The sequence below is a fragment of the Artibeus jamaicensis genome, unplaced genomic scaffold, assembly GCF_021234435.1.
Source record: "Artibeus jamaicensis isolate MK-2021 breed Jamaican fruit bat unplaced genomic scaffold, CSHL_Jam_final contig_834, whole genome shotgun sequence".
Lineage (NCBI taxonomy): Eukaryota > Metazoa > Chordata > Mammalia > Chiroptera > Phyllostomidae > Artibeus > Artibeus jamaicensis.
This window is the reverse complement of record NW_026521981.1, coordinates 2,503,328-2,523,195: the sequence shown is the minus strand read 5'-3', so window position 1 is coordinate 2,523,195 and position 19,868 is coordinate 2,503,328. Positions and strand designations below refer to the sequence as shown.

Below are 19,868 nucleotides of genomic sequence, written 5' to 3'. Positions count from 1 at the left end.
ACTCTGTTCTTGGGAGACTTAACACAGACTTTAGAAAGTTACTTTAAAGATATGCAGTAAGTGTTTCTGCTTCAACTCAGGATGAGGGAGTTTTAGCAAGAGCAAGCCTCAAGACAGCCTAGGTATAATGCAGGCCTGGTTTCCCATGAGAAAGCTGACCAGTGGGTTTGGTTTCCTGTGTGCCAACTTGCACTCATTGGCTTTCTGATAGGGCTGGGCTACATTTGCCATTCCACATGGATAGGTTCCCTATAGCCTTTCAGATAAGAAAAAGCTAAAAAAAATTGTTACCATCACACCAGCATTATAAGAAACATTAAAGAGCCTGTAAGAAGGAGGAGGAGGAGAAGAAGAAGAAGGAGAAAAACCGGAAGAACATAGTTAAAATTATAAAACGGCAGTAAATACACACCTATCAATAATCACTTTAAATGTAAATGGCTTACCTGACTGGTGTAGCTCAGTGGATTGAGCATGGGCCTGTGAAGCAAAGGGTCACCAGTTTGATTCCCAGTCAGGGCACATGTCTGGGTTGCAGGCCAGGTCCCCAGTAGGGGATACATGAGAGGCAACCAAACATTGATGTTTCTCTCCCATTCTTTCTTCTTCCCTTCCTCTCTCTCTAAAAAATAAATAAATAAAATATTAAAAATGTAAATGTAATCAAATAATAGGGTAGGCCCTAGCTGAATAGCTCATCTGGTTAGAGCACTTTCTCAATACATCAAGGTGGTGTGTTTGATTCCTGGTCAAAGATGTACAAGAATCAACCAATGCATGGATAAACAAAAGTGGAACAACAAATTGATGTCTTTCTTTCTTTCTTTCTTTCTTTCTTTCTTTCTTTCTTTCTTTCTTTCTTTCTTTCTTTCTTTCTTTCTTTCTTTCTTTCTTTCTTCCTTCCTTCCTTTCTTTCTTTCTTTCTTTCTTTCTTTCTTTCTTTCTTTCTTTCTTTCTTTCTTTCTTTCTTTCTTTCTTTCTTTCTTTCTCTCCCGTCCCTCTCTCTGCCTTCCCCATCTCTCTAAAAATCACTTAAAAAAACAGAGTAGCTGAGTGGATAAGAAACCAAGATCTATATATATGTTGTCTAAAAGAGACCCACTACAGAACAAAAGACATGCACAGACTAAAAGTAAAGGGGTAGAGAAAGGTATTTCGTGCAAATGGATTTTTTAAAAAAGCCAGGGTAGCAATACTTATATCTGAAAGAATAGACTTTTAAACAAAGGCTATAGTAAGAGACAAAGAAGGACACTGCATAATGATAAAGGGAACAATCCAGCAAGAGGACTCAACACCTGTAAACGTTTATGTACCCTATAAGAGCACTTAAATGTTTAAAGTAAATCTCAATAAATGTAAAGAGAGAGACTGATGGTAATACAATCATAGTAGGGTTTTTAACACTCCATTGACATCAATGGATAGATCTTCCAGACAGAAAAATCAACAAGAAAATGCTGGCCTTAAGTTACACACTAGATCACACGGCTTTGATTGATATCTTCCAATATGTCTCCCCCAAACAGCAAAATATGTACTCTTTTCAAGTGCATATGAAAATTTTCTAGGATAAACCATGTGTTAAGACACAAAATAAATCTCAATAGATTTAAGAAGATTGAAATTATATCAAGCATTTTCCCTGATCATAATAGTTTGAAACTAGAAATCAATCACACACACACACAAAAAAACACTAAAAAAAAAGACATGGGGGTTAAATAACATGTTACTACACAATAACTGGATTAATAATGAGATACAAAGAAGAAATAATAAGATACCTTGAAACAAATGTAAATGATAATATAACAACCCCAAATTTATAGGACATAGCGAAAACAGTCCTCAGAGGGAAATTCATAGCATTATAAGCCTATCTCAAAAAAGAAGAATGATCTCTAATAAACAATCCAACTCTACACTTCAAGGAACAAGAAGAAAACAAAACAAAACACAAAATTCAATGTGAGTAGGAGGGACATAATATAGATCATAACAGAAATAAATGAAATAGAGTCTAAAAATACAATACAAAAAGTTAATGAAACCAAGAGCTGGTTGTAAAGATAAACAATACTGACAAACCTTTAACCACACTTATCAAGAAAGAAGAGAGCCCTGGCTGGTATGGCTTCAGTGGATTGAGTGGCAGCCTGTGAACCAAAGAAGTCATTAGTTTGATTCCCAATCAGGGCACATGCCTTGATTGTGGGTCAAGTCCCCAGTGGGGGGACATGTGAGAGGCAACCATACATTGATATTTCTCTCCCTCTCCATCCCCTCTATCTAAAAAATAAATGAATAAAAATAATTTTTAAAGAGAGGACCCAAATAAATCAAATCAGAAATGAAGAGAGAAATAACAACTGACACCAAAAAAATACAAAGGATTGTAAGAAAATATTACAAATAACCATATGCCAACAAATTGCATGATCTGGAAGAAACTGGTACATTTCTAAAAACGTATGATTTTCCAAAACTGAATCAGGAAAAATAAGAGAATCTGAATAGACCGATTACAACTAGTAAAACTGAAGCAGTTACAAAAAAACTACCAACAAAAAAAGTCCTGGACCAGAAAGTTTCACAGGTGAATTTTATCAAATATTCAAAGAAGATTTAACACCTCTCCTTCTCAAAATATTCCAAAAACTTTAAGAGGACGGAAGACTCCCAAGCTCATTTTACAAGGCCAGCATTATTCTAATTCCAAAACTAAATAAAGACACTACAAATAAAAATATTATATGCCTATATCCCTGAGGAATAGAGATGCTAAAACCCTCAACAGAACATCAGCAAATCTGATCCAGGAATACATTAAAAAGATCATACACCATGATTATGTGGGATTTATTCTGGGGATGCAATGTTGGTACAATATCTACAATCAATAAATGTGATACACCACATACACCAAATGAAGGAAAAAAACACATGATCATATCAATAGATGCAGAAAAGGCATTTGAGAAAATTCAGCACCCATTTCTGAGAATAACTCTCAACGAAGTGGAAATGGATGAAATATGCTTCATTGTAATAAAGTCTATATTTTACATACCCACAGCCAACATCATAGTCAATGGGAAAAACTACAAGCTTTTTTGTTAAGATTGGGAACAAGACAACAATGTGTGCTTTCACCTCTCTTACCCAACTTAGTACTGGGAGTCCTAGCCACAGCAATCAGACAAGAAGAAGAAATAAAAGGCATCCAAACTGGAAAGGAAAAATTAAAACTGTCACGTTTTTGCAAATGACATGATACTGTATATAAAAAATGCTGAAGATTCTGCCAAAAACCTACCAGAACTGATAATTCAGTAAAGTAGCAGGATACAAAATCAATATCCAAAAATCAGTTGCATTTTTATACATCAATAATAAACTAACAGAAAGGGAAACTAAGAAAACAGTGCCATTCACAACTGCTTCAAAAAATAAAACACCTAGGGATAAATTTAACCTAGGGGGTAAGAGAACTGTACTTGGAAAATAAGGCACTGAAGAAACAAATGAAAAAATATGCAAATAAGTGAAAGCATATATCCATATTCATGGATAGGAATAATTAACATCATTAAAATGTCCATACTACTCAAAGCAATCTATAGATTCAATGCAATTCCTATGAGATACCAATGATGTAATTCACAGAACTAGAACAAATAGTCATAAAATTTATATTGAATCACAAAGGATGTCAAATAGCCACAGAACTCTTGAGAAAGAACAAAGAAGAATCCCATTACTTGACACCAAATTATACTACAAGGCCAAAACAGCATGGTACTGGCATAAAAACAAATATACAGATCAATGGAACAGAACAGAAATCCCAGAAATAAACTCACACCTTTAATATTTGTCAATTAATATTTGACAAAAGGAGGTTTTAACCTACAATGAGGTAAAGATGCTCTATTCAATAAATGATGTTTGGAAAATTGGATAGATACTTGAAAAAAATAAAATAAGACCATCTTCTTGTACCATACACAAGAATAAACTCAAAATGAATTAAAGATTTATATATTAAACTCAAAATCATAAAAATCCTAGAAGAAAACATAGATAGTAAAATCTCACACATTTTTCATAGCAATATTTTTGTGATATGTTGCCTCTGGCAAGGGAAACAAAACAAAAATAAACAAATAGTACTATATTAAATGAAAAACTTTTTGCACAGCAAAGAAAACAACAAAATGAGCCCTGGCTGGTGGGGCTCAGTGAATTAAGTGCTGGACTGCAAATGAAAGGGTTGCCGGTTCTATTCCTGGTCTAGGGCACATGCCTGAGTTGTGGGCCAGGTCCCCGGAGAGAGGGCCGCATGAGAGGCAGCCACACATTGGTGTAAAAAAAAAAGGGGAAAAAATTAATAAAATGAAAAGGCAACCCACTGAATGAGAGAACATATTCTCATAACCATAGATACTTTTTTTGCACTCATTTTATAGATGGGAAAATTGAAGAACAGAAAGGTTAAATAATGGGAAGGCTGGGCTTTAAAGCCAGTCAGTCTAGATCCAGAGTCTACACTCTGGACCCCTGTGCTGTGCTGCCTCTTATTTATCACATACCAAGCAGACAAGAAGTCATCTCTGCTTGTGAAGATACCAAGCTGACCTGGCTTATGGGTGGAGAAAAGAGTACTGGGCTTTCCCTCTCAACCCTCCTCTTTATGTTCTCCCTTCACTGCACACAGTCATTCACATCTCTGGCTGTCCTCTCTTCTCTTAACTAATCCAGATCTTGCAAAGTCAAACACAATACCCACTACCTCCTGCACAAAACCTTCCTTGACTAAATACAGTTCATAATGAACTTTCTTCCCTCTGATTTTTCCATAGTATCCTAACCTAGCTTTTGACGTGACTTTCCCAAGTCACTTCTAAATCACACAGTTCAGTGGTGGAAATGCCATTGAAATTTAGTGCTCTCCTCACTACAGAATACTGAATGTCTCACTGTCTGGCCCAAGTTGTATTAATTTCCCAAACGTTTTATTTGCATAATTAAGACAATCATGAAATTTAGTCCTTGATACCCCAAAGGACTTTGGGCCTTTTGTGAGCTCACGGGCAGGGATGTGCATACAGATATGAGAGCTCAAAGACCTTCTGAGAGTTCAGAGAGCTCCTGTTAGCCTCAGGAGGTGCCTCTCTCCAGGGAGCGCTGGGTTCCTAATGGCGACAGTCTAGATTCTGGTGATGTGTCTCAGGCCCTGTTTCTTGCTGTCCCTCCTGTAACTCCAAAATGCTTGTAGTTCACAGGACAATTTTCTGACAGTGGGAGAATGTATAGAAAGGCCTACACACAAAAAACTATTTATGTTAGTAAACATCATTCATTATTTCTGCAGACGTGTCCTTCTTCCCTTCTTTATTCTTAGATGTGGACTTGGAAAAATTAGAATGGGGTGACGAGTCAAGATGTAACTTAACAGCAATCGCAGGAAAGTGCAGCATCTCATTTTAAAGACTAGAAAATCCAAATGTATTCAGAGTTGCTAAGGGACTCATCTAGGAGCCCACCGTAAGTAGTGATAGGTTTTTTAGTTTCTGGGTTTTCCATTTCCAGTCAGTGGAACAAGAATATCTTCTGAATGTTTTTCTTTTTTTATGAAAAGCACTGTCATACGCAGCAGTCCCTTTAGTGAAGGTGTCCTGGGACTTATGTTGGAAGGACAGAGGCAAAGAATTTGCTCCTCTGACAGTGTGTGAAAGTTGGTTTCCAGGATGTGGGTTGCTTTCTTGCTAATAAATATCCATTTGCAAAATGCACACATGCAAAGCAGACCTTCTTTCACATGATTACTAAGAATTCTGCATTTACTTTTAGGTTGTCACCACTGACAAGGAACAACTGGATTTTGAGACAGGACCAAACATATTTGATTTGCAGATTTATGTTAAGGATGATGTTGGTTTCATGGACCTACAGGTTCTAACAGTCCAGGTAACAGATGTGAATGAGCCACCTCAGTTTCTAGGCAACTTGGCAAAAGGTAAGATACACAGGGATGTGCCATGTAGTTCAGACAGTGGCATTATAGGGAGGACTCTGGGGGACAGAGCAAAACAGAAAAGTAAATAAACAAGCAGCTGTTTCCCTGGAAAAAGCAGCTGCTCGATGAGCAGAGAGTGAATAAAATGTCCCCCAGCCCAGGATGCTCAGTAATAATGATCAACAATCTACAAAGCCCTTTGTATCTATGGTTTCTCTTGGACCTTTCCTAGTCCTGGGCAGGACAAGGAGGTCAGGACCTCCACTGGATCATTCTGAAGGAAGCTAGTCCAAGCCCATCAGGCTCATCGCTGTGCACTACTGGTCACTGACTGAGTTTGTTCTCCCCATGGACACTGGCCCCTTGAGAGCAGTGTGTGCCTATAGTCTGCTGCAGAGTAGGGACAATACTTGAAGGGAACAGAGTAACTTCCTGCATAATCTCCCCAGGCTCATGGCTTTGATTGCCATCCATACTGACAACTTTTAAGTTTACAGTTTTAGTCCAGGTTCTCTCTTGAACTCCACTCAAATATCCAAGCTATCTTACCTAACATTACCACTTGGATATCTAATAGGTATCTGTCATAGAAAAAAAAATATATATATATTTGGTTTTCTTCCTGTTCCTGACACAAAAGTCCTAAATCCCTTGGAGTTCCAGTGATGATTGATAAACGTATGTTTTGTTATGTTAATGACATGTTTGGAATACCCCTGTCACCTAAGGGTGGCCGGTGGAGCCAATCTTGTGATTAGAGAGTTAGAAATTTCAGTCCCCTCCGCTCCTGCACACTTTCCCACCCAGCCCCACCATGGCAGAGGGGAGAGACAGTGGAAATTGAATCACCAATAGCCAATGATTTACTTGATTGTGCCTATATATTGAAGCTTGTATAAAATCCAAAAGTGGTTCAGAGAGCTTCCAGTTGGTGGAGACCCAGGGAGAGTGGTGTGCCCAGAGACCATGGGAGATCCATGCCCAGTGCATCTCTTCCATCTGGCTGCTCCTGAGTTACATCCTGTTACAGTAAACCAGTAATCTAGTAGGTGAAATGTTTCCTGAGTTCTGTAAACCCTCTAGCAAATTAATCAAACTCAATCAGGGTGTTTTGGGAACCTTAGATTTATATAACTGGTGGGTCAGAAGCACAGGTGACAAACTGGACTTGAATTGAGTTGAATTCTCAGCTGACGTGAGAGAATTTCTTGGTGTCAGAATATAACATCTCAAAGTCAAAATGCTTCCAAACCAAACTTGTGTCCCACTTCATCCTTCAACCCCCACCATCTCTTACCCCAAAGCTGCTTTTCTGGTATTTCCCATTTTCATTAACAGCAACTCTGTCATTCTTGCTTGGACCAAAACTTTAAATCAACCTTGACTACTTTCTGTCTCTCACACCTAACATTCAATCCATTAGGAGATGTCATTACCTTGTAAATCTACGCAGAATCCAAGCAGTCCCTGGCCTCTCCACCACTACCTCCATGGTGCAAGCCATGAGTCATGTCTCGCCTGAATTACTGCAATGGCTTGCTCACTGGACTCTCTGCTCTGCCCTTGCTCCCTACTGTTGATTCTCCATACAGTGGCCAAAGAGATCCTGCTAAACATCAGTTAAATCAAGGTATCCCTCCACTGAAAATGCTACAAGAATCCCTCATCTCACCCAAAAGGAGAGCCAGTGTCTTTGTAAGGCCCCATCAAATCTGTCAAGCCCTTACAACCCTCCCCCCCACCATGCTGTCTCCCACATGTCTCCCCTTCACTCCCTCTCCTCCAGCATTCCTGGCCTGTTCACCAATCTCTGAGTACCCCAGGCACAACCTACTTGATGTCTTAGCTTTTGGCCTTTCCTCTGTCCTTTCTGCCATATCTCCATGGCTCCTCCTTATTTCTCTAAGGATCTTAATTCAAATGTCAGTGAACTTTTCATAACCAGTCTACTTAACATTGTAACCCAGCTCACAACACTGCTTTCCCTGATTTTTCTCCATGACATTGTTCAGTAACATTCACACATTTTACTAATTTATTTTATTATCGATATCTTCTCACTAGAATTCAAACTCATGAGAGCAGGGTTTTGTGTTTTGTGAACCTCTGTATTCTCAGTGGGTAAATCGGTGTTTACCAAGGAGTGAGAACTTAGTAAACATTTTTTAAAATGAAAGCATGAGGAGTGACAAAGTGAATAAAAGCTGAAGCTCAGGTATAAGATGGCTTGGGTTTGAGTTTAGATTCTATTACTTACTAGCTGAGACAACCCAATAACTGAGCCTGTTTTCTTACTTAGAAAGTGGAGGAAATAACAACACCTACTTTCTAGGGCTGTTGTGAAGATCAAAGGAGAAAACGTACAGGGTGGAGCAAAAGTAGGTTTATGGTTGTTTGTGTGGAAAATAATACAATAGCTAATGAGTCATAATACAAGAATAAACTCTTTGGACTTGGCTGGTGTGGCTCAGTGGATTGAGTGCCAGTCTCTGAACCAAAGGGTCACCAGTTTGATTCCCAGTCAGGGCACTTGCCTGGGTTGCAGGCCAGGTCTCCAGAAGAGAGTGCATGAGAGGCAACTACACACTGATGTTTCTCTCCCTCTCTTTCTCCCTCCCTTCCCATCTAAATATAAATGAAATCTTAAAAAAATAAACTCTTTGTTTTACGTGCTTACAACTGTAAACCTGCTTTTGCCCTACTGTGTACCGTACGTATTCAGCCCAGTGCCTTAAAAAAGAGTTAATGTTAGCACTCTCAGTCATATCTTGCACAGAGAGATTCTCAGAGAGACAGATGCAAGAGCAGAGAGCATAGTGACACTCGAGCAGGGCTGGTGGTATGAAGCGGCACGGCCTGCTCTTCCCTCCTCCTGACTGCCAAGAACTCTGAAGTAGATGAAATCAATTTTTGGTCCCTTTTCTAAGCCTCTCTCTTGCAGCCCTCTCTCCCCACTTCTTCCATCTCCTCTGTGTTCCACTATAAGGCCTCTCACTTCAGGGGCTCATTTCTGCTGAGATGATAGGTAAGGGAAGGATGAATAAATGACCCTAGCTCAGTTTAGGAGGGATTTATGCATTAAAGGGGATCTGGAACACGGAGTAGCCTCACCTTGCATGTTCCTGCCCATGGTTACTTTCCAACTGTCTGCCCTTATCACCTTCCTCTCTCCCACCAAACAACAGTACCCTAGGTCACCTCTCATTGTAGGAAATATGTGAATACTTGATACTAGCTTGGCCAACCCTAATACTTTGTGAATTCCTATAAAAGAATGTACTCCTGCAAGATGACCATGGTCTCACTTGTTGCCTTTATTATTGCTGTGTCTATCCCACAGTACCAATATGCTTTATTTCCTCATCTGTGTTTGGTTTCCTTTGGGTTCCTTTGGCTGCCCTGGTTTTGTAATTTCTCACTTGTTTAATATAATAAAATGTTTTTTTATTCCACTGTGGACATGGATGTAGGTCTGGACCTCTACATAGTGGAAGGAACGAAGCCTGGATTCATTTACCAGGTTGAGGCCTTTGATCCAGAAGACACAAGGCAAAATATACCACTCAGTGTAAGTCTGGTTGTTGAACTGGAGGTGGGCTGACTCAGAAGCCTGGCATCCCACCAGGTGGGCTCGGCAGTGGCAATGGGAGAAATATCGTGCCCACTGCCAAAGCATAGAACACAGGGGAGGTAGAAATAAGTAATGGGCCTTTTGAAACAGACACTCCAGATTGGATTCATGGCTCTGTGTGATCTTGGACAAGTTCCTAACCTCTCTGAGCTTCAGTTTCTTCATCTGTCAAATAAAAGCACCTACCTCAATAGGGGGATTATAAGTATTAGAGAATGCACATAAAGCCGCTTAGCATAATGCCCGCCTGGCATATCAAAATTGCTCAGTATTTTTTAATTATAAGGTGTTAAAAATCCAGCTATATTATTTTTTAAATAATCATAAAATATATTCCCCAAAGACATTAACACTTCCTTTTTATAGATGAAGCCAAGCTGTTTGGAACCAAGTTAAAAAAAAACTACTAAAAATGAGTATTTTGGAATCCCTGGGAATTCCAAAGAAAAGGAGGGGTTCCATAGAGAAAAGCTGATCTCTTTTGTCCATTAATCAGTTTCCTTGATGGAACTGTCAATAGAGCCCTTGCAAACCTTAGTCAGAGAAGCCTCTTAGCTTGGGCAAGGATGCGTCAGCTCCCTGCTCTGCCCATCAAAGTGGTCTTGTGCACCCACAGCAGCTGGCAGCCCAGGTGGGAGAGAATAATGCCAGTGGACTAACTTTGGAATAGGCAACACTGCTGCAAACCCTGTCTTACATATTTTCTGAAATATGACACTCAAGGAGTAGCTAAACCAGAGGCTGTTTCTGCTGGTTGCTGCATGATTTGCAGCTTAAACAGAATTACTTTTTCTAATAGGAGGAAATGAGCCTTAGGAATAAACTCTAGAACAAATATAATGTGGTCTACAGTTGCAGAAACAAGCTATTTAAGATTATTGGACACATCTTTTAAAATTATATTTTATTGATTATGCTATTATAGGTGTCCCAATTTTCCCCCTTTTTGCCTATTTGCCCCAGCACCCCCCACTCCCACATGCAATCCCCACACCATTGTTTATGTCCATGGGTCATGTGTATAAGTTACTCCATTTCCTATACTATACTTTACATCCCCATGGCTATTCTATAATTACCTATTTGTGCTTCTTAATCCCCTCACCTCTTCACCCATTCCCCCACAATCTTCTCCCATCTGGCAAACATAAAATGCTCTCTGTATCCATGATTCTGTCTCTGTTCTTCATGTAGCTTTGTTTGTTTTTTAGATTCAATTGTTGATAGATATGTATTCATTGCCATTTTATTGTTCATTGTTTTGACCTTCTGTTTCTATTTGCCCTTGATTCTAAATGGCTTTGTGAGGTAGAGCAATCTTGACTGTAGGTCTTTGCTTTTCATGACTTGCCAATATTTCTTGCCAATTCCTTTTAGCCTGCAAAGTTTCTTTTGAGAAATCAGCTGACAGTCTTATGAATACTCTACTGTAGGTAACTAACCGCTTTTCTCTTGCTGCTTTTAAGATTCTCTCTTTATCTTTAACCATTAGCATTTTAATTCTGGTGTGTCTTGGAGTGGGCCTCTTTGCATCCATCTCATTTGGGACTCTGTGATTCCTGGACTTGGATGTCTACTATTTTCTTCACCAAATTAGGGAAGTTTTCTTTCATCATTTTTTCAAATAGATTTCCAATTTCTTGCTCTTTCTCTTCTTCTTCTGGCACCCCTATGATGTGAATGTTGGAATGCTTGAAGTTGTCCCAGAGGCTGTGTATATGATCCTCAATTTTTTTATTCCTTTTTCTTCTAGTTATTCTGATTGGTTGTTTTTTGCTTTCTTATATTCTAAATCACTAATTTGATTCTCAGCTTCATCCACTCTACTGCTTGCTGTTTCCCTGTAAATTGCTCTTTATTTCAATTAGCTCATCCTTCATTTATGACTGGATCTTTTTATGCTGTTGAGATTCTCACTAAGGTTCTTAAGCATCCTTAAAACCAGTGTTTTGAACTCTGCCTCTGACAGAATGTTTATCTCCATTTTGTTTAGTTATTTTTCTGGAGGTTTGATGTGTTCTTCTCTTTGGGCCATGTTTCTTTGTCTTCTCATTTTGGCAGCCTCCCTTTGTTTGTTTCTATGCATCAGGCAGAGCTGCTGTGACTCTCTGTCTTGGTAACGTGGCCAAATGTAGTAGGTGTCCTATAGGGTCCAGTGGCACAGCCTCCCCTATCACCCAAGCTGGGTACTTGAGCTGTACCATTCATGTTGGCTGAGTACTGCTTCCTCTTGCAGTTGAGACTTAATTGCTTTTGGCAGGTCAATGAGAAGGATTTACCTAGGCCAGTCAGCTGCAACAACTGGCTGTGACCATTGGCCACCAACCTGCACTTTTCATGTAACATAATCTGTGCAGAATCAGGATGATGATGCTCCAATGTGGTCTGTAACTGTTCACTGGGCACACTGGCTCTGGTGTTTCCTGGATGGTGCAGGCCAAGGTCAGCCTCCACCTCCAACCCTGTGTTCTGTCTGGGGCCATGCTGCATGATATGTAAAGCAATCTGTTGTGGATGCTACTTGTGCTGGGTTGGTGATTCCCCTGTGAATCCAAGCTGTGAATCTAGGGTGGTTGCTGCTAGTGCCAGGCCAGGAGACACTTAGCAAGAGGTATGGGGACTGGGGGCTTACTGAGGCTGGTTGTTGCTTGTTTAATAGTATTTAGAAAGTTATGAAGCATCAGCCAAGATAAGTTATTTATATGGAAAAGTCACAGTTAACAGCGTGGGCGGGCCCATAAGTTTGGTGGGAGGAAGTCTCGGGTGATCTCCAGAGTGGGGCAAACAGTGTTAGCTAGGTTGATAGAGTCTTCACTATGGCATCCACCTGCTGGCTCTGTGGCTTTCTGGGGGAGGGCTCAAAAAAGGGACAATGGCCTGCCCATCTTTCTGTCTGGGAGACAGCTTTCTCCCTGAAGCCTGGTACTTCAGTTTGTCCCTGTTTGCTACTAGTGCCTTTCAAGCTGCTATCCCGGTACTGGAGCTCAGAGGGAGTGAATCTGAATAAGTTCATATGTGGGTTCTTTAAGAGGAACTAATTGGGACCCTAGAAATTTCTTTCACCAACTCAATCCCCACTCCTGTTTGCAGTCAGAAGTTATGGGGACTTATCTTCCTGGTACTAGAGCCCTGGGCTGGGGGACCTGGTGCGAGGCTGGGATTCCTCACTCCCTAGATATCTCTCCCAAATGTTTACCCACCACATGTAAATGTGGGACCATCCTGTCCTGCATCTTTCCCTCTCCTATAAGTCTGGATGGATATGGTTTCTTTAATTCCATAAATGTCAGCCTTCCATTCAACTTGATTTGTGTTGTTTCTGAGTGATTGTTGTTCTGTATTTTAGTTGTAATTTTCATGTAGGTATGTGAGGAGGTAAGCTAGCCTTACCTATGCTGCCATCTTAACTGGAAGTCTAGACACATCTTAATTTAGGGAAACGTTAATGCTATTATTTGGAGCTATCCTTCAGTCAAAAAACAAAAACAACTGTTAACAAGTTGAAAAAAGACACTGGAGAAAAAAAGGAGAGACTATTCAGGTAATAGTTTTCAACCTGGTTATTATTTGGTCCAATTTTATGTAAACCAGGAATCTGAATTGCACAGTAGTAATTGGTCAGCATCATGTACTTTGATTGGTCATTATGGAGCAGTTCTGATTGGCCAGTGAAGATGCAAATGAGGATATAGCTATAAGGTTCCAATTGGATGGGTCAGGCCTTAGTTCATTGGTTGAAAGCCGAAACTAGGAATGGTCTTATAAGAGTAGACTCAAAAATCAGGAGCACAGTGCAAGTGGTTGAAAGCTCAGTCTGAGATTCTTCCTGGTGTGCTTCCTGGTGTGCAGAGTATGTGAGATCCTTTGTCAGCAGATGACCATTAGATTCTCATTATTTATAAAATTTGGGCCCTCCATTGACTGTGGGGAGTCCATCTCAGCAGATAAATGCCTTTTCTGGGATGATGTCAAATGATTCTTTCATGATCCACACAACCCATTCATTTATTTAAGATTCTATTTGAGTGAATAAGTAAATGAATACACAAACACTTAATGGGTCTGTACTATGTGGTAAGAGCAATACTAGGTCCTTTAAATGCATATTTATGAATAACATATTTATTATATCAGTTACAAATGTGTTTGAAAATAACAGAAAACCACAGTGGCAGATAAGAGATTTTTTTCTCCTATAACAAGAAGTCCAGAGGCAGGCAGACAGACAGTCCAGAGCTGGCATTACTGCTGCCATCAGAAACCTGGGCACTTCCTATCTTTCTGCTCTTCCATCCAGAACATATTGAATTTTTCCTCTTTGTCTCCACTTCATGTTTAGAAGATGGCTGTTAAACCTCCAGGCTTTACCTCTAAGTTCCAGGTAAGAGGAAAAGAAGGAGAAGTTGAAGAGGAGGAAGGAGAAGAAAAGGAAAAGAGAAAGACAGGAAGGAAGGAAGGAAGGAAGGAAGGAAGGAAGGAAGGAAGGAAGGAAGGAAAGAAAGAAAGAAAGAAAGAAAGAAAGAAAGAAAGAAAGAAAGAAAGGAAGAAAGGAAGGAAGAAAGGAAGAAAGAAAGAGAAATATATAAAGAAAGAAAGAAAAGAAAGAGGTGAAGGGTGAAAAGGGCTGGATAGGCCAGTCTGTTTTTTTCTTGGTAGGGAAAAAAAGACCCTCCTGGAAGCCCTAACCAGAGGACTTTGCTTATTTCTTACTGTCCAGAACTCTGCCCTATGGCCACTGTTGCTTGATGGTGACAAGGGAAAAGGGATTTTGGTGTAGATTAGGCCAGCAACTCAAAGTTATACACTTACACATTTAGTTCATTTCAACATTTACCAAGAATACACTATGTGCCAGACTTTCTATTAATCTATTTAGATACAAAAATAACTAAGACACATTTTTGTAACTTAAGAAGTTCGTTCTAGATAGGAGACACTCACACATACCCCAAATAATTATAATTCTATAAGATAATTACCATAAAGTTTGCACAAATATAGTGGGGGCAAAGTGGAAGGAATTGCAGCTATGAAGAAAAATATTCATTTTTAAATATCCATTTTTACTGTATTGTTCCAAATTATGCAGAAGGAACAAGGTCATGGCCCCTTTAAAAACACCTCCTAGATCAGGTCATTCCTTTCAGATGAAGGGAAACCACCCAAGTGGGGGAAATGCAGCAGGTGTTGTTCCCTTAAAAGAAAATGTATTGCCATCAAAAAAGGGTTGAGAGCAGCTGCAGGGGCGTGGAACCTGGAACTGAATGGCTTCAGCAATGCCTTTAGGAGTTGTTGGAGAGGGAGCACTTCCAGTTGCAGCAGAAAGTGTTAATGAAGTATTTAACACCTGTGCTGGCACTAACAGCTGCACAGAAAGTTGACAGCCAGCCTGCAGGAACAGTGAACATAATCTAGAAGGCAACTTTCTGAGACTAGAAAAAGGTAGTAAGAGTTTAGTAACATATGATGGTAGCCTTTGTAATTCACCATTGTATTTTGGGCTCTTGGGGTTACTAAATGACATTTTTGCTCTGTACAAAGAGAAAGGAGATGGATTAATTTGCTATTGGTCAAACCTGTGCTTCTCACCCTTTCAACTGTAAACTGAAATCACCAGAGAAACTTAAAAAAAAACCCAAACCAGATGTCTGGGTCCCACCCCCTAAAAGCCTGATGTGATTGGCCTGGACTGTGGCCCAGGTATCAGGCTTTTAAAGCCCACAGGTGATCTCACACACATAAAGGGTTGAGAAGTCTCTCAGACTTTTGGATTCTGTGGGTCAGGGGTGGGCCCACAAATCTGTGAATTTGCCAAATACCATGGGCAACACTTCTGGTCAGAAAGGCTGGGAACACTGGTTTATGAATGTTTTTCATAGGGTGTTCAGGCTCCTGTGTGAGAATGTACTGTATGTAGGCTGCTTTAAAAATGCAGATGCTTGGACACTGCATCAGAATGTGAATTGGAATGCATGTCCTGGGTGGTTCTGTTGCAGTCCATCTTTTGAGAACCACTGAACTGAACAACCGAGTACAGGCTTTAATAAACACCAAAGCATGTACATGAAGCCACCTACTCTTGGTTCGTGCCAGTCGTTTCACCTGGTGGGTTCCAGGAGCTACTTTGCTGGAGGCAGCAACTAGAGGAGGAAAAATGAATTAAATCTAGCTCTAGGACATCTCCAGAAACCTCAATGCCTTTAAAATGACAAACCCTACAGCCTTTATCCAGCTTAATGAAGTGAAACTGTCACAGATGATGTAAAATTGGGGCTAATGCAGAAACCACTGGGATTTGCTTCCTTATTTTTGGAGAAATTTAAAGAGCATGTGGTTGTGTATTGTTGGGACCAGCAGGCCCCAACAGAGTTGAAATGCAGTCCAGGAAGGAGTGCCTTGTGTGTAATTTTAAATGTCCTAGTAGCCCTATTTAAAAAGTAAAATGAGATACGTGAAATTCATTTTAATATAGTTTAATCAATATATCTAAACTATTATCATTTCAACATATAATCAACACATAATTGATTCATGAAATATTTTCCATCCTTTTTGTATAGTAAGTCTTTGGGCTCATGTGTATTTACACATGCAGCTCATCTCTTTTCAGACCAGTCACATCGAACATGCTCAGCAGTTACAGGTGCCCATGGACAGTGGCTTCTGTGTTGAATAGTGCAGGCTTTGATCCAGCATCAGCACACTGTCCCTATGCGCCTTCTGTGTTCTGATGGGGTGCAGGTCATGCATGCCCAGAGCTAGGCTTTAGTGGTAGAGTCAGAATATAAAGACGGACAGGATGGTCTGTATGTGAACAATTATATGTACCAGCATTTCTACCCTGGGCTTTCTCCACAATCCTGTAGGAGGCTATATGCAACCCAGGCCCTCCCACCCTCTCCCACACTCCCCCCTCTCCCTCTGCTTGGAAATGGCCACTGTAACTGCTGTACAGCCTCCTCAGAGACTGTAAGGACGTTAATCAGTTTCACAGCTGGAGGCAAAGTGATCTAGTGCAGCAATTCCTCCATTAAGGGGCTTTCTCCTGGCCTTTCCATTAGGGAAAGACTTTTGCATAAAGTGAAATGTGCTTTGTCTTCACCAGGGCAGACAAAGGATTAAATTAAAAGAACAATAACCTTGCTAGTAGCTGGGCTACCAGGAGGACAACAGGGAAAATAATTCTCTCTCCACCTCCGTGTTGCTCACGTCTCTGAGAAGTGGCAGCAGGTGGTATCTTTTAATCTTCTTGAGTGAAAAGTAATTGTTGTGGATGGAACTTCTCAGATCCACTAAGCACCCCTTATTTCTGGATGAGGACGGGAAGTGAGGCCCTCACCTGGGTCAGGTAACTCTAGTGAAAACTGAGTTCTCCAACCCAACTCCTGCTCGTCCCCTTCTCCTGTGTTCCAGCAAATTTTGTCTTTGGTGTCCACCCCTCTCTTTCCTGAGTAACAGCACCCTTCCTGTTCTCCATGCACTCCCCCTTCCTCGACTCCTCCCACACAAACAGATACACACTGCTCATTCAGCACACCCCTGGCAACTACCTGTTTGTCTGGGAGCCACAACTGAAATCTTGCATTTGCATTCTGTTCCAGGTTCTTGTTAAAATGCTCAAGAAAGGATAACTTCCACTCCAAATCCATCACCACTGATGACTGTTCGCACTGTGGGAAAGACCCTTTCTTGAATAGCTGGGGTTTATTGTCCTTAAGATTAGTGAAGCTTTGCCCTGGCTATTGTGGCTTGGTTAGTTGGAGTGTTGTCCTGTTACTGAAAGGTTGCTGGTTTAATTCCCGATTAGGGCACATGCCTACCTAGGTTGTGTGTTCAGTCCCTCGTTTGGGTGCCTACAGGAGGTAACCAATCAACGTTTCTCTCTCATATAGGTGTTTTGCTATCTCTCCCTTTATCTCTCTCTCTAAAAGCTATAGGAAAAGAATGTCTTCAGGTAAAGATTAAAAAAAAAAGGATTGGTGAAGCCTAAATCAAAGAACAGAAACTGTTAGGATGGGTGGGGTAGGACAAAATGGAGGCTGAACTACAACCCGGAAAAGACGGGCTGACGTCAAACCAGGGAGCCCAAATGGTGGGCTTTGCCAGAATGGATATCCGCATAGCAACCTGGAAAACCACCAATGATATGTTCCTGCTGGACCAATCCCCAGCTCCCACGAGGAGAGCCAACCAATTAAAACCCCCGCCACATTCCTTGCTTGGGCATGACTTCCCCTGTCCTACTCTGTGGGCTGGGGAACCTCACCCGGGTGCACAAATCCCAGTAAAGCTCTATACTGCCTAACTTTGTGGCTGATTGGCATTTCTTCCTTGGCAGAGCCTAAGAAAACCTTTCAGGAACCAGGCTGATTATTAAAAAAAAAAAAGAGAATGACAAATGAGAGGATAAATTCTGTAGCCATATTAGTAAAGGATTGCTATTTATGGCACTTATAAATGTGGGTCTCGTAAAAAACATTCACATACTTGCCTGTGACCCATTTCACTTACCTTTATAACAATACAACATGAATAGGCCAAGTTAAAAGCTCGAAGTAAGTTATTTTTTAGTACTTTTTTTCCTTCTAAACACCCTTCCCTCCCACTCCTGGATCCACCTTCCACCTCTGAGCTGGGACAGGAGTGGGAAAGGGGGAAAAGAGAGGAATTGAGGCTTTTATAAAATATTCAGTTTACAATGAAAAATATAATAGGATTGTGGTGTCATTTATAACTTGTGACAGCTCTGTTGGAAGGCAGTACACTGTGCAGCTTGTCCTCTGGTGGGTCTGGGGGCATGTGCTCGGTGGCCCATAGCATCTTTGGCACTGCCAGGATGCGGGAGGAATAAGGGTCCTTCCTTCCCTTTGGAGACTTGCCTCTGGAAGTTGACTGCTCTGTTCCTAGGAGACAGGAGGCTGGATTCTTGTTGTTCGATTCCATTTCAGGCCTGAAAGCAGCTAATGGCTGCAAACGGGCACAGGTTGACTCATCATTTGCTTGTGACTCCAACTGCAGTGGGCGAGCCAGCCCGGAGGTGGCGTGCCTCCCCAGGGAGCCTGACATTTCAGGAAACGGGGCCAGCTCCCTCTCACCCTCTTTTCTCCCTAAACCAATGGCACCATAAAGGGTGAATGGGGCAGGAAGCACGGCTCCTCGTCTTCCACACTGAAGCTTTTGTGTCGGTGAGCAAACCACAGCTGCCAAGGGGCTGCAAATAGAGAAACCTGGGGTGGTGGTAAAGGAATATTCCCAGCGGGGGAAACTGTGGAGCTTGTCTGACAAGCATTTGTTAACCGAATTGATCTGATTACTCAGGACTTTTCTTAGCCAGTACTGGAGCAGAGAGGGGCTGCAGTTGCTTTTCATTCTATTTAATTTCTGTTTTCCAAGAATGAATATCAAAGGAGTAGCTTTGATTAAACAAGCCTTTAAAAGGGGGAAAGAATGCCAGGTTTTACAGAAAGCTTTTTGAATTGCTGGCAAATGGCCACATGACACAATATTTTTAGTCAATGGATATTATCTTTGTTTTAAGTACAAAACTACTATTCCCATTAACACAAGCTCAGAGTTTCAGGGATAAAGAAAATTAGCCTGGCACTAAAAGAAAAAAATATCAAGATTCCAGGAAATCAAACTTTTAATAAAAATTAAGAAGAAATTCCCCATGTTCCTGGTTTTACAGTTTCACCCCTTCTGTCCCCTGCTGCTGCTGCTCTTGTTCTTGTTGAGACTGTAGACAGAATGGCAGATTTCATAACGAAGTCTGGCATTTCCAAATTCCAACAGATTTTTTTTAAGTTTGGCAAGATTTTTGTATTTTCAGAGATTAAGAAAAAAGATTTTAAGATTCTTTAAGATGGAAATGCTGGTTTCAGATGAGAAATAAACAAAAAGAAAACCCCAGTATTTAACATTTAACAAATATTTTTTGAGCATCTATTATCTGTTAGGCTCTAGGGATATAGCAGTGAATAAAATGAAGCCTTTCCCTAATGGATCTGACATTCTAATTGGACAGTAATAGTTAACATATATTGAGGGCTGACCATGTACCAGGCACTGTTCTAGAACTTTACACCCCCTGAGGCATGGCCTATTTTATTACTGTTTGTTGCACAAGCTCTCATAGCTGGAAAGTGGTAGAAGCGGGATTTGGATTCAGCAGTCTAGCTCCAAAGCCGCTGTACTTAAGTCCAATGCCCCTACTTG

At 40.7% G+C, this 19,868-nt stretch overlaps 1 protein-coding gene across 1 annotated transcript in view; it reads left to right on the top strand.

Annotated features, from left to right (window-relative positions):
* CDHR3 (cadherin related family member 3) overlaps positions 1-19,868 on the top strand; it is a 72,525-nt gene that overhangs the window by 17,705 nt on the left and 34,952 nt on the right. Inside the window, exons 3-4 of the mRNA XM_037166377.2 lie at positions 5,857-6,022; positions 9,493-9,590. Of these exons, the coding sequence (XP_037022272.2) occupies positions 5,857-6,022; positions 9,493-9,590 (264 nt within the window). The remainder of the gene's footprint in view (positions 1-5,856; positions 6,023-9,492; positions 9,591-19,868) is intronic.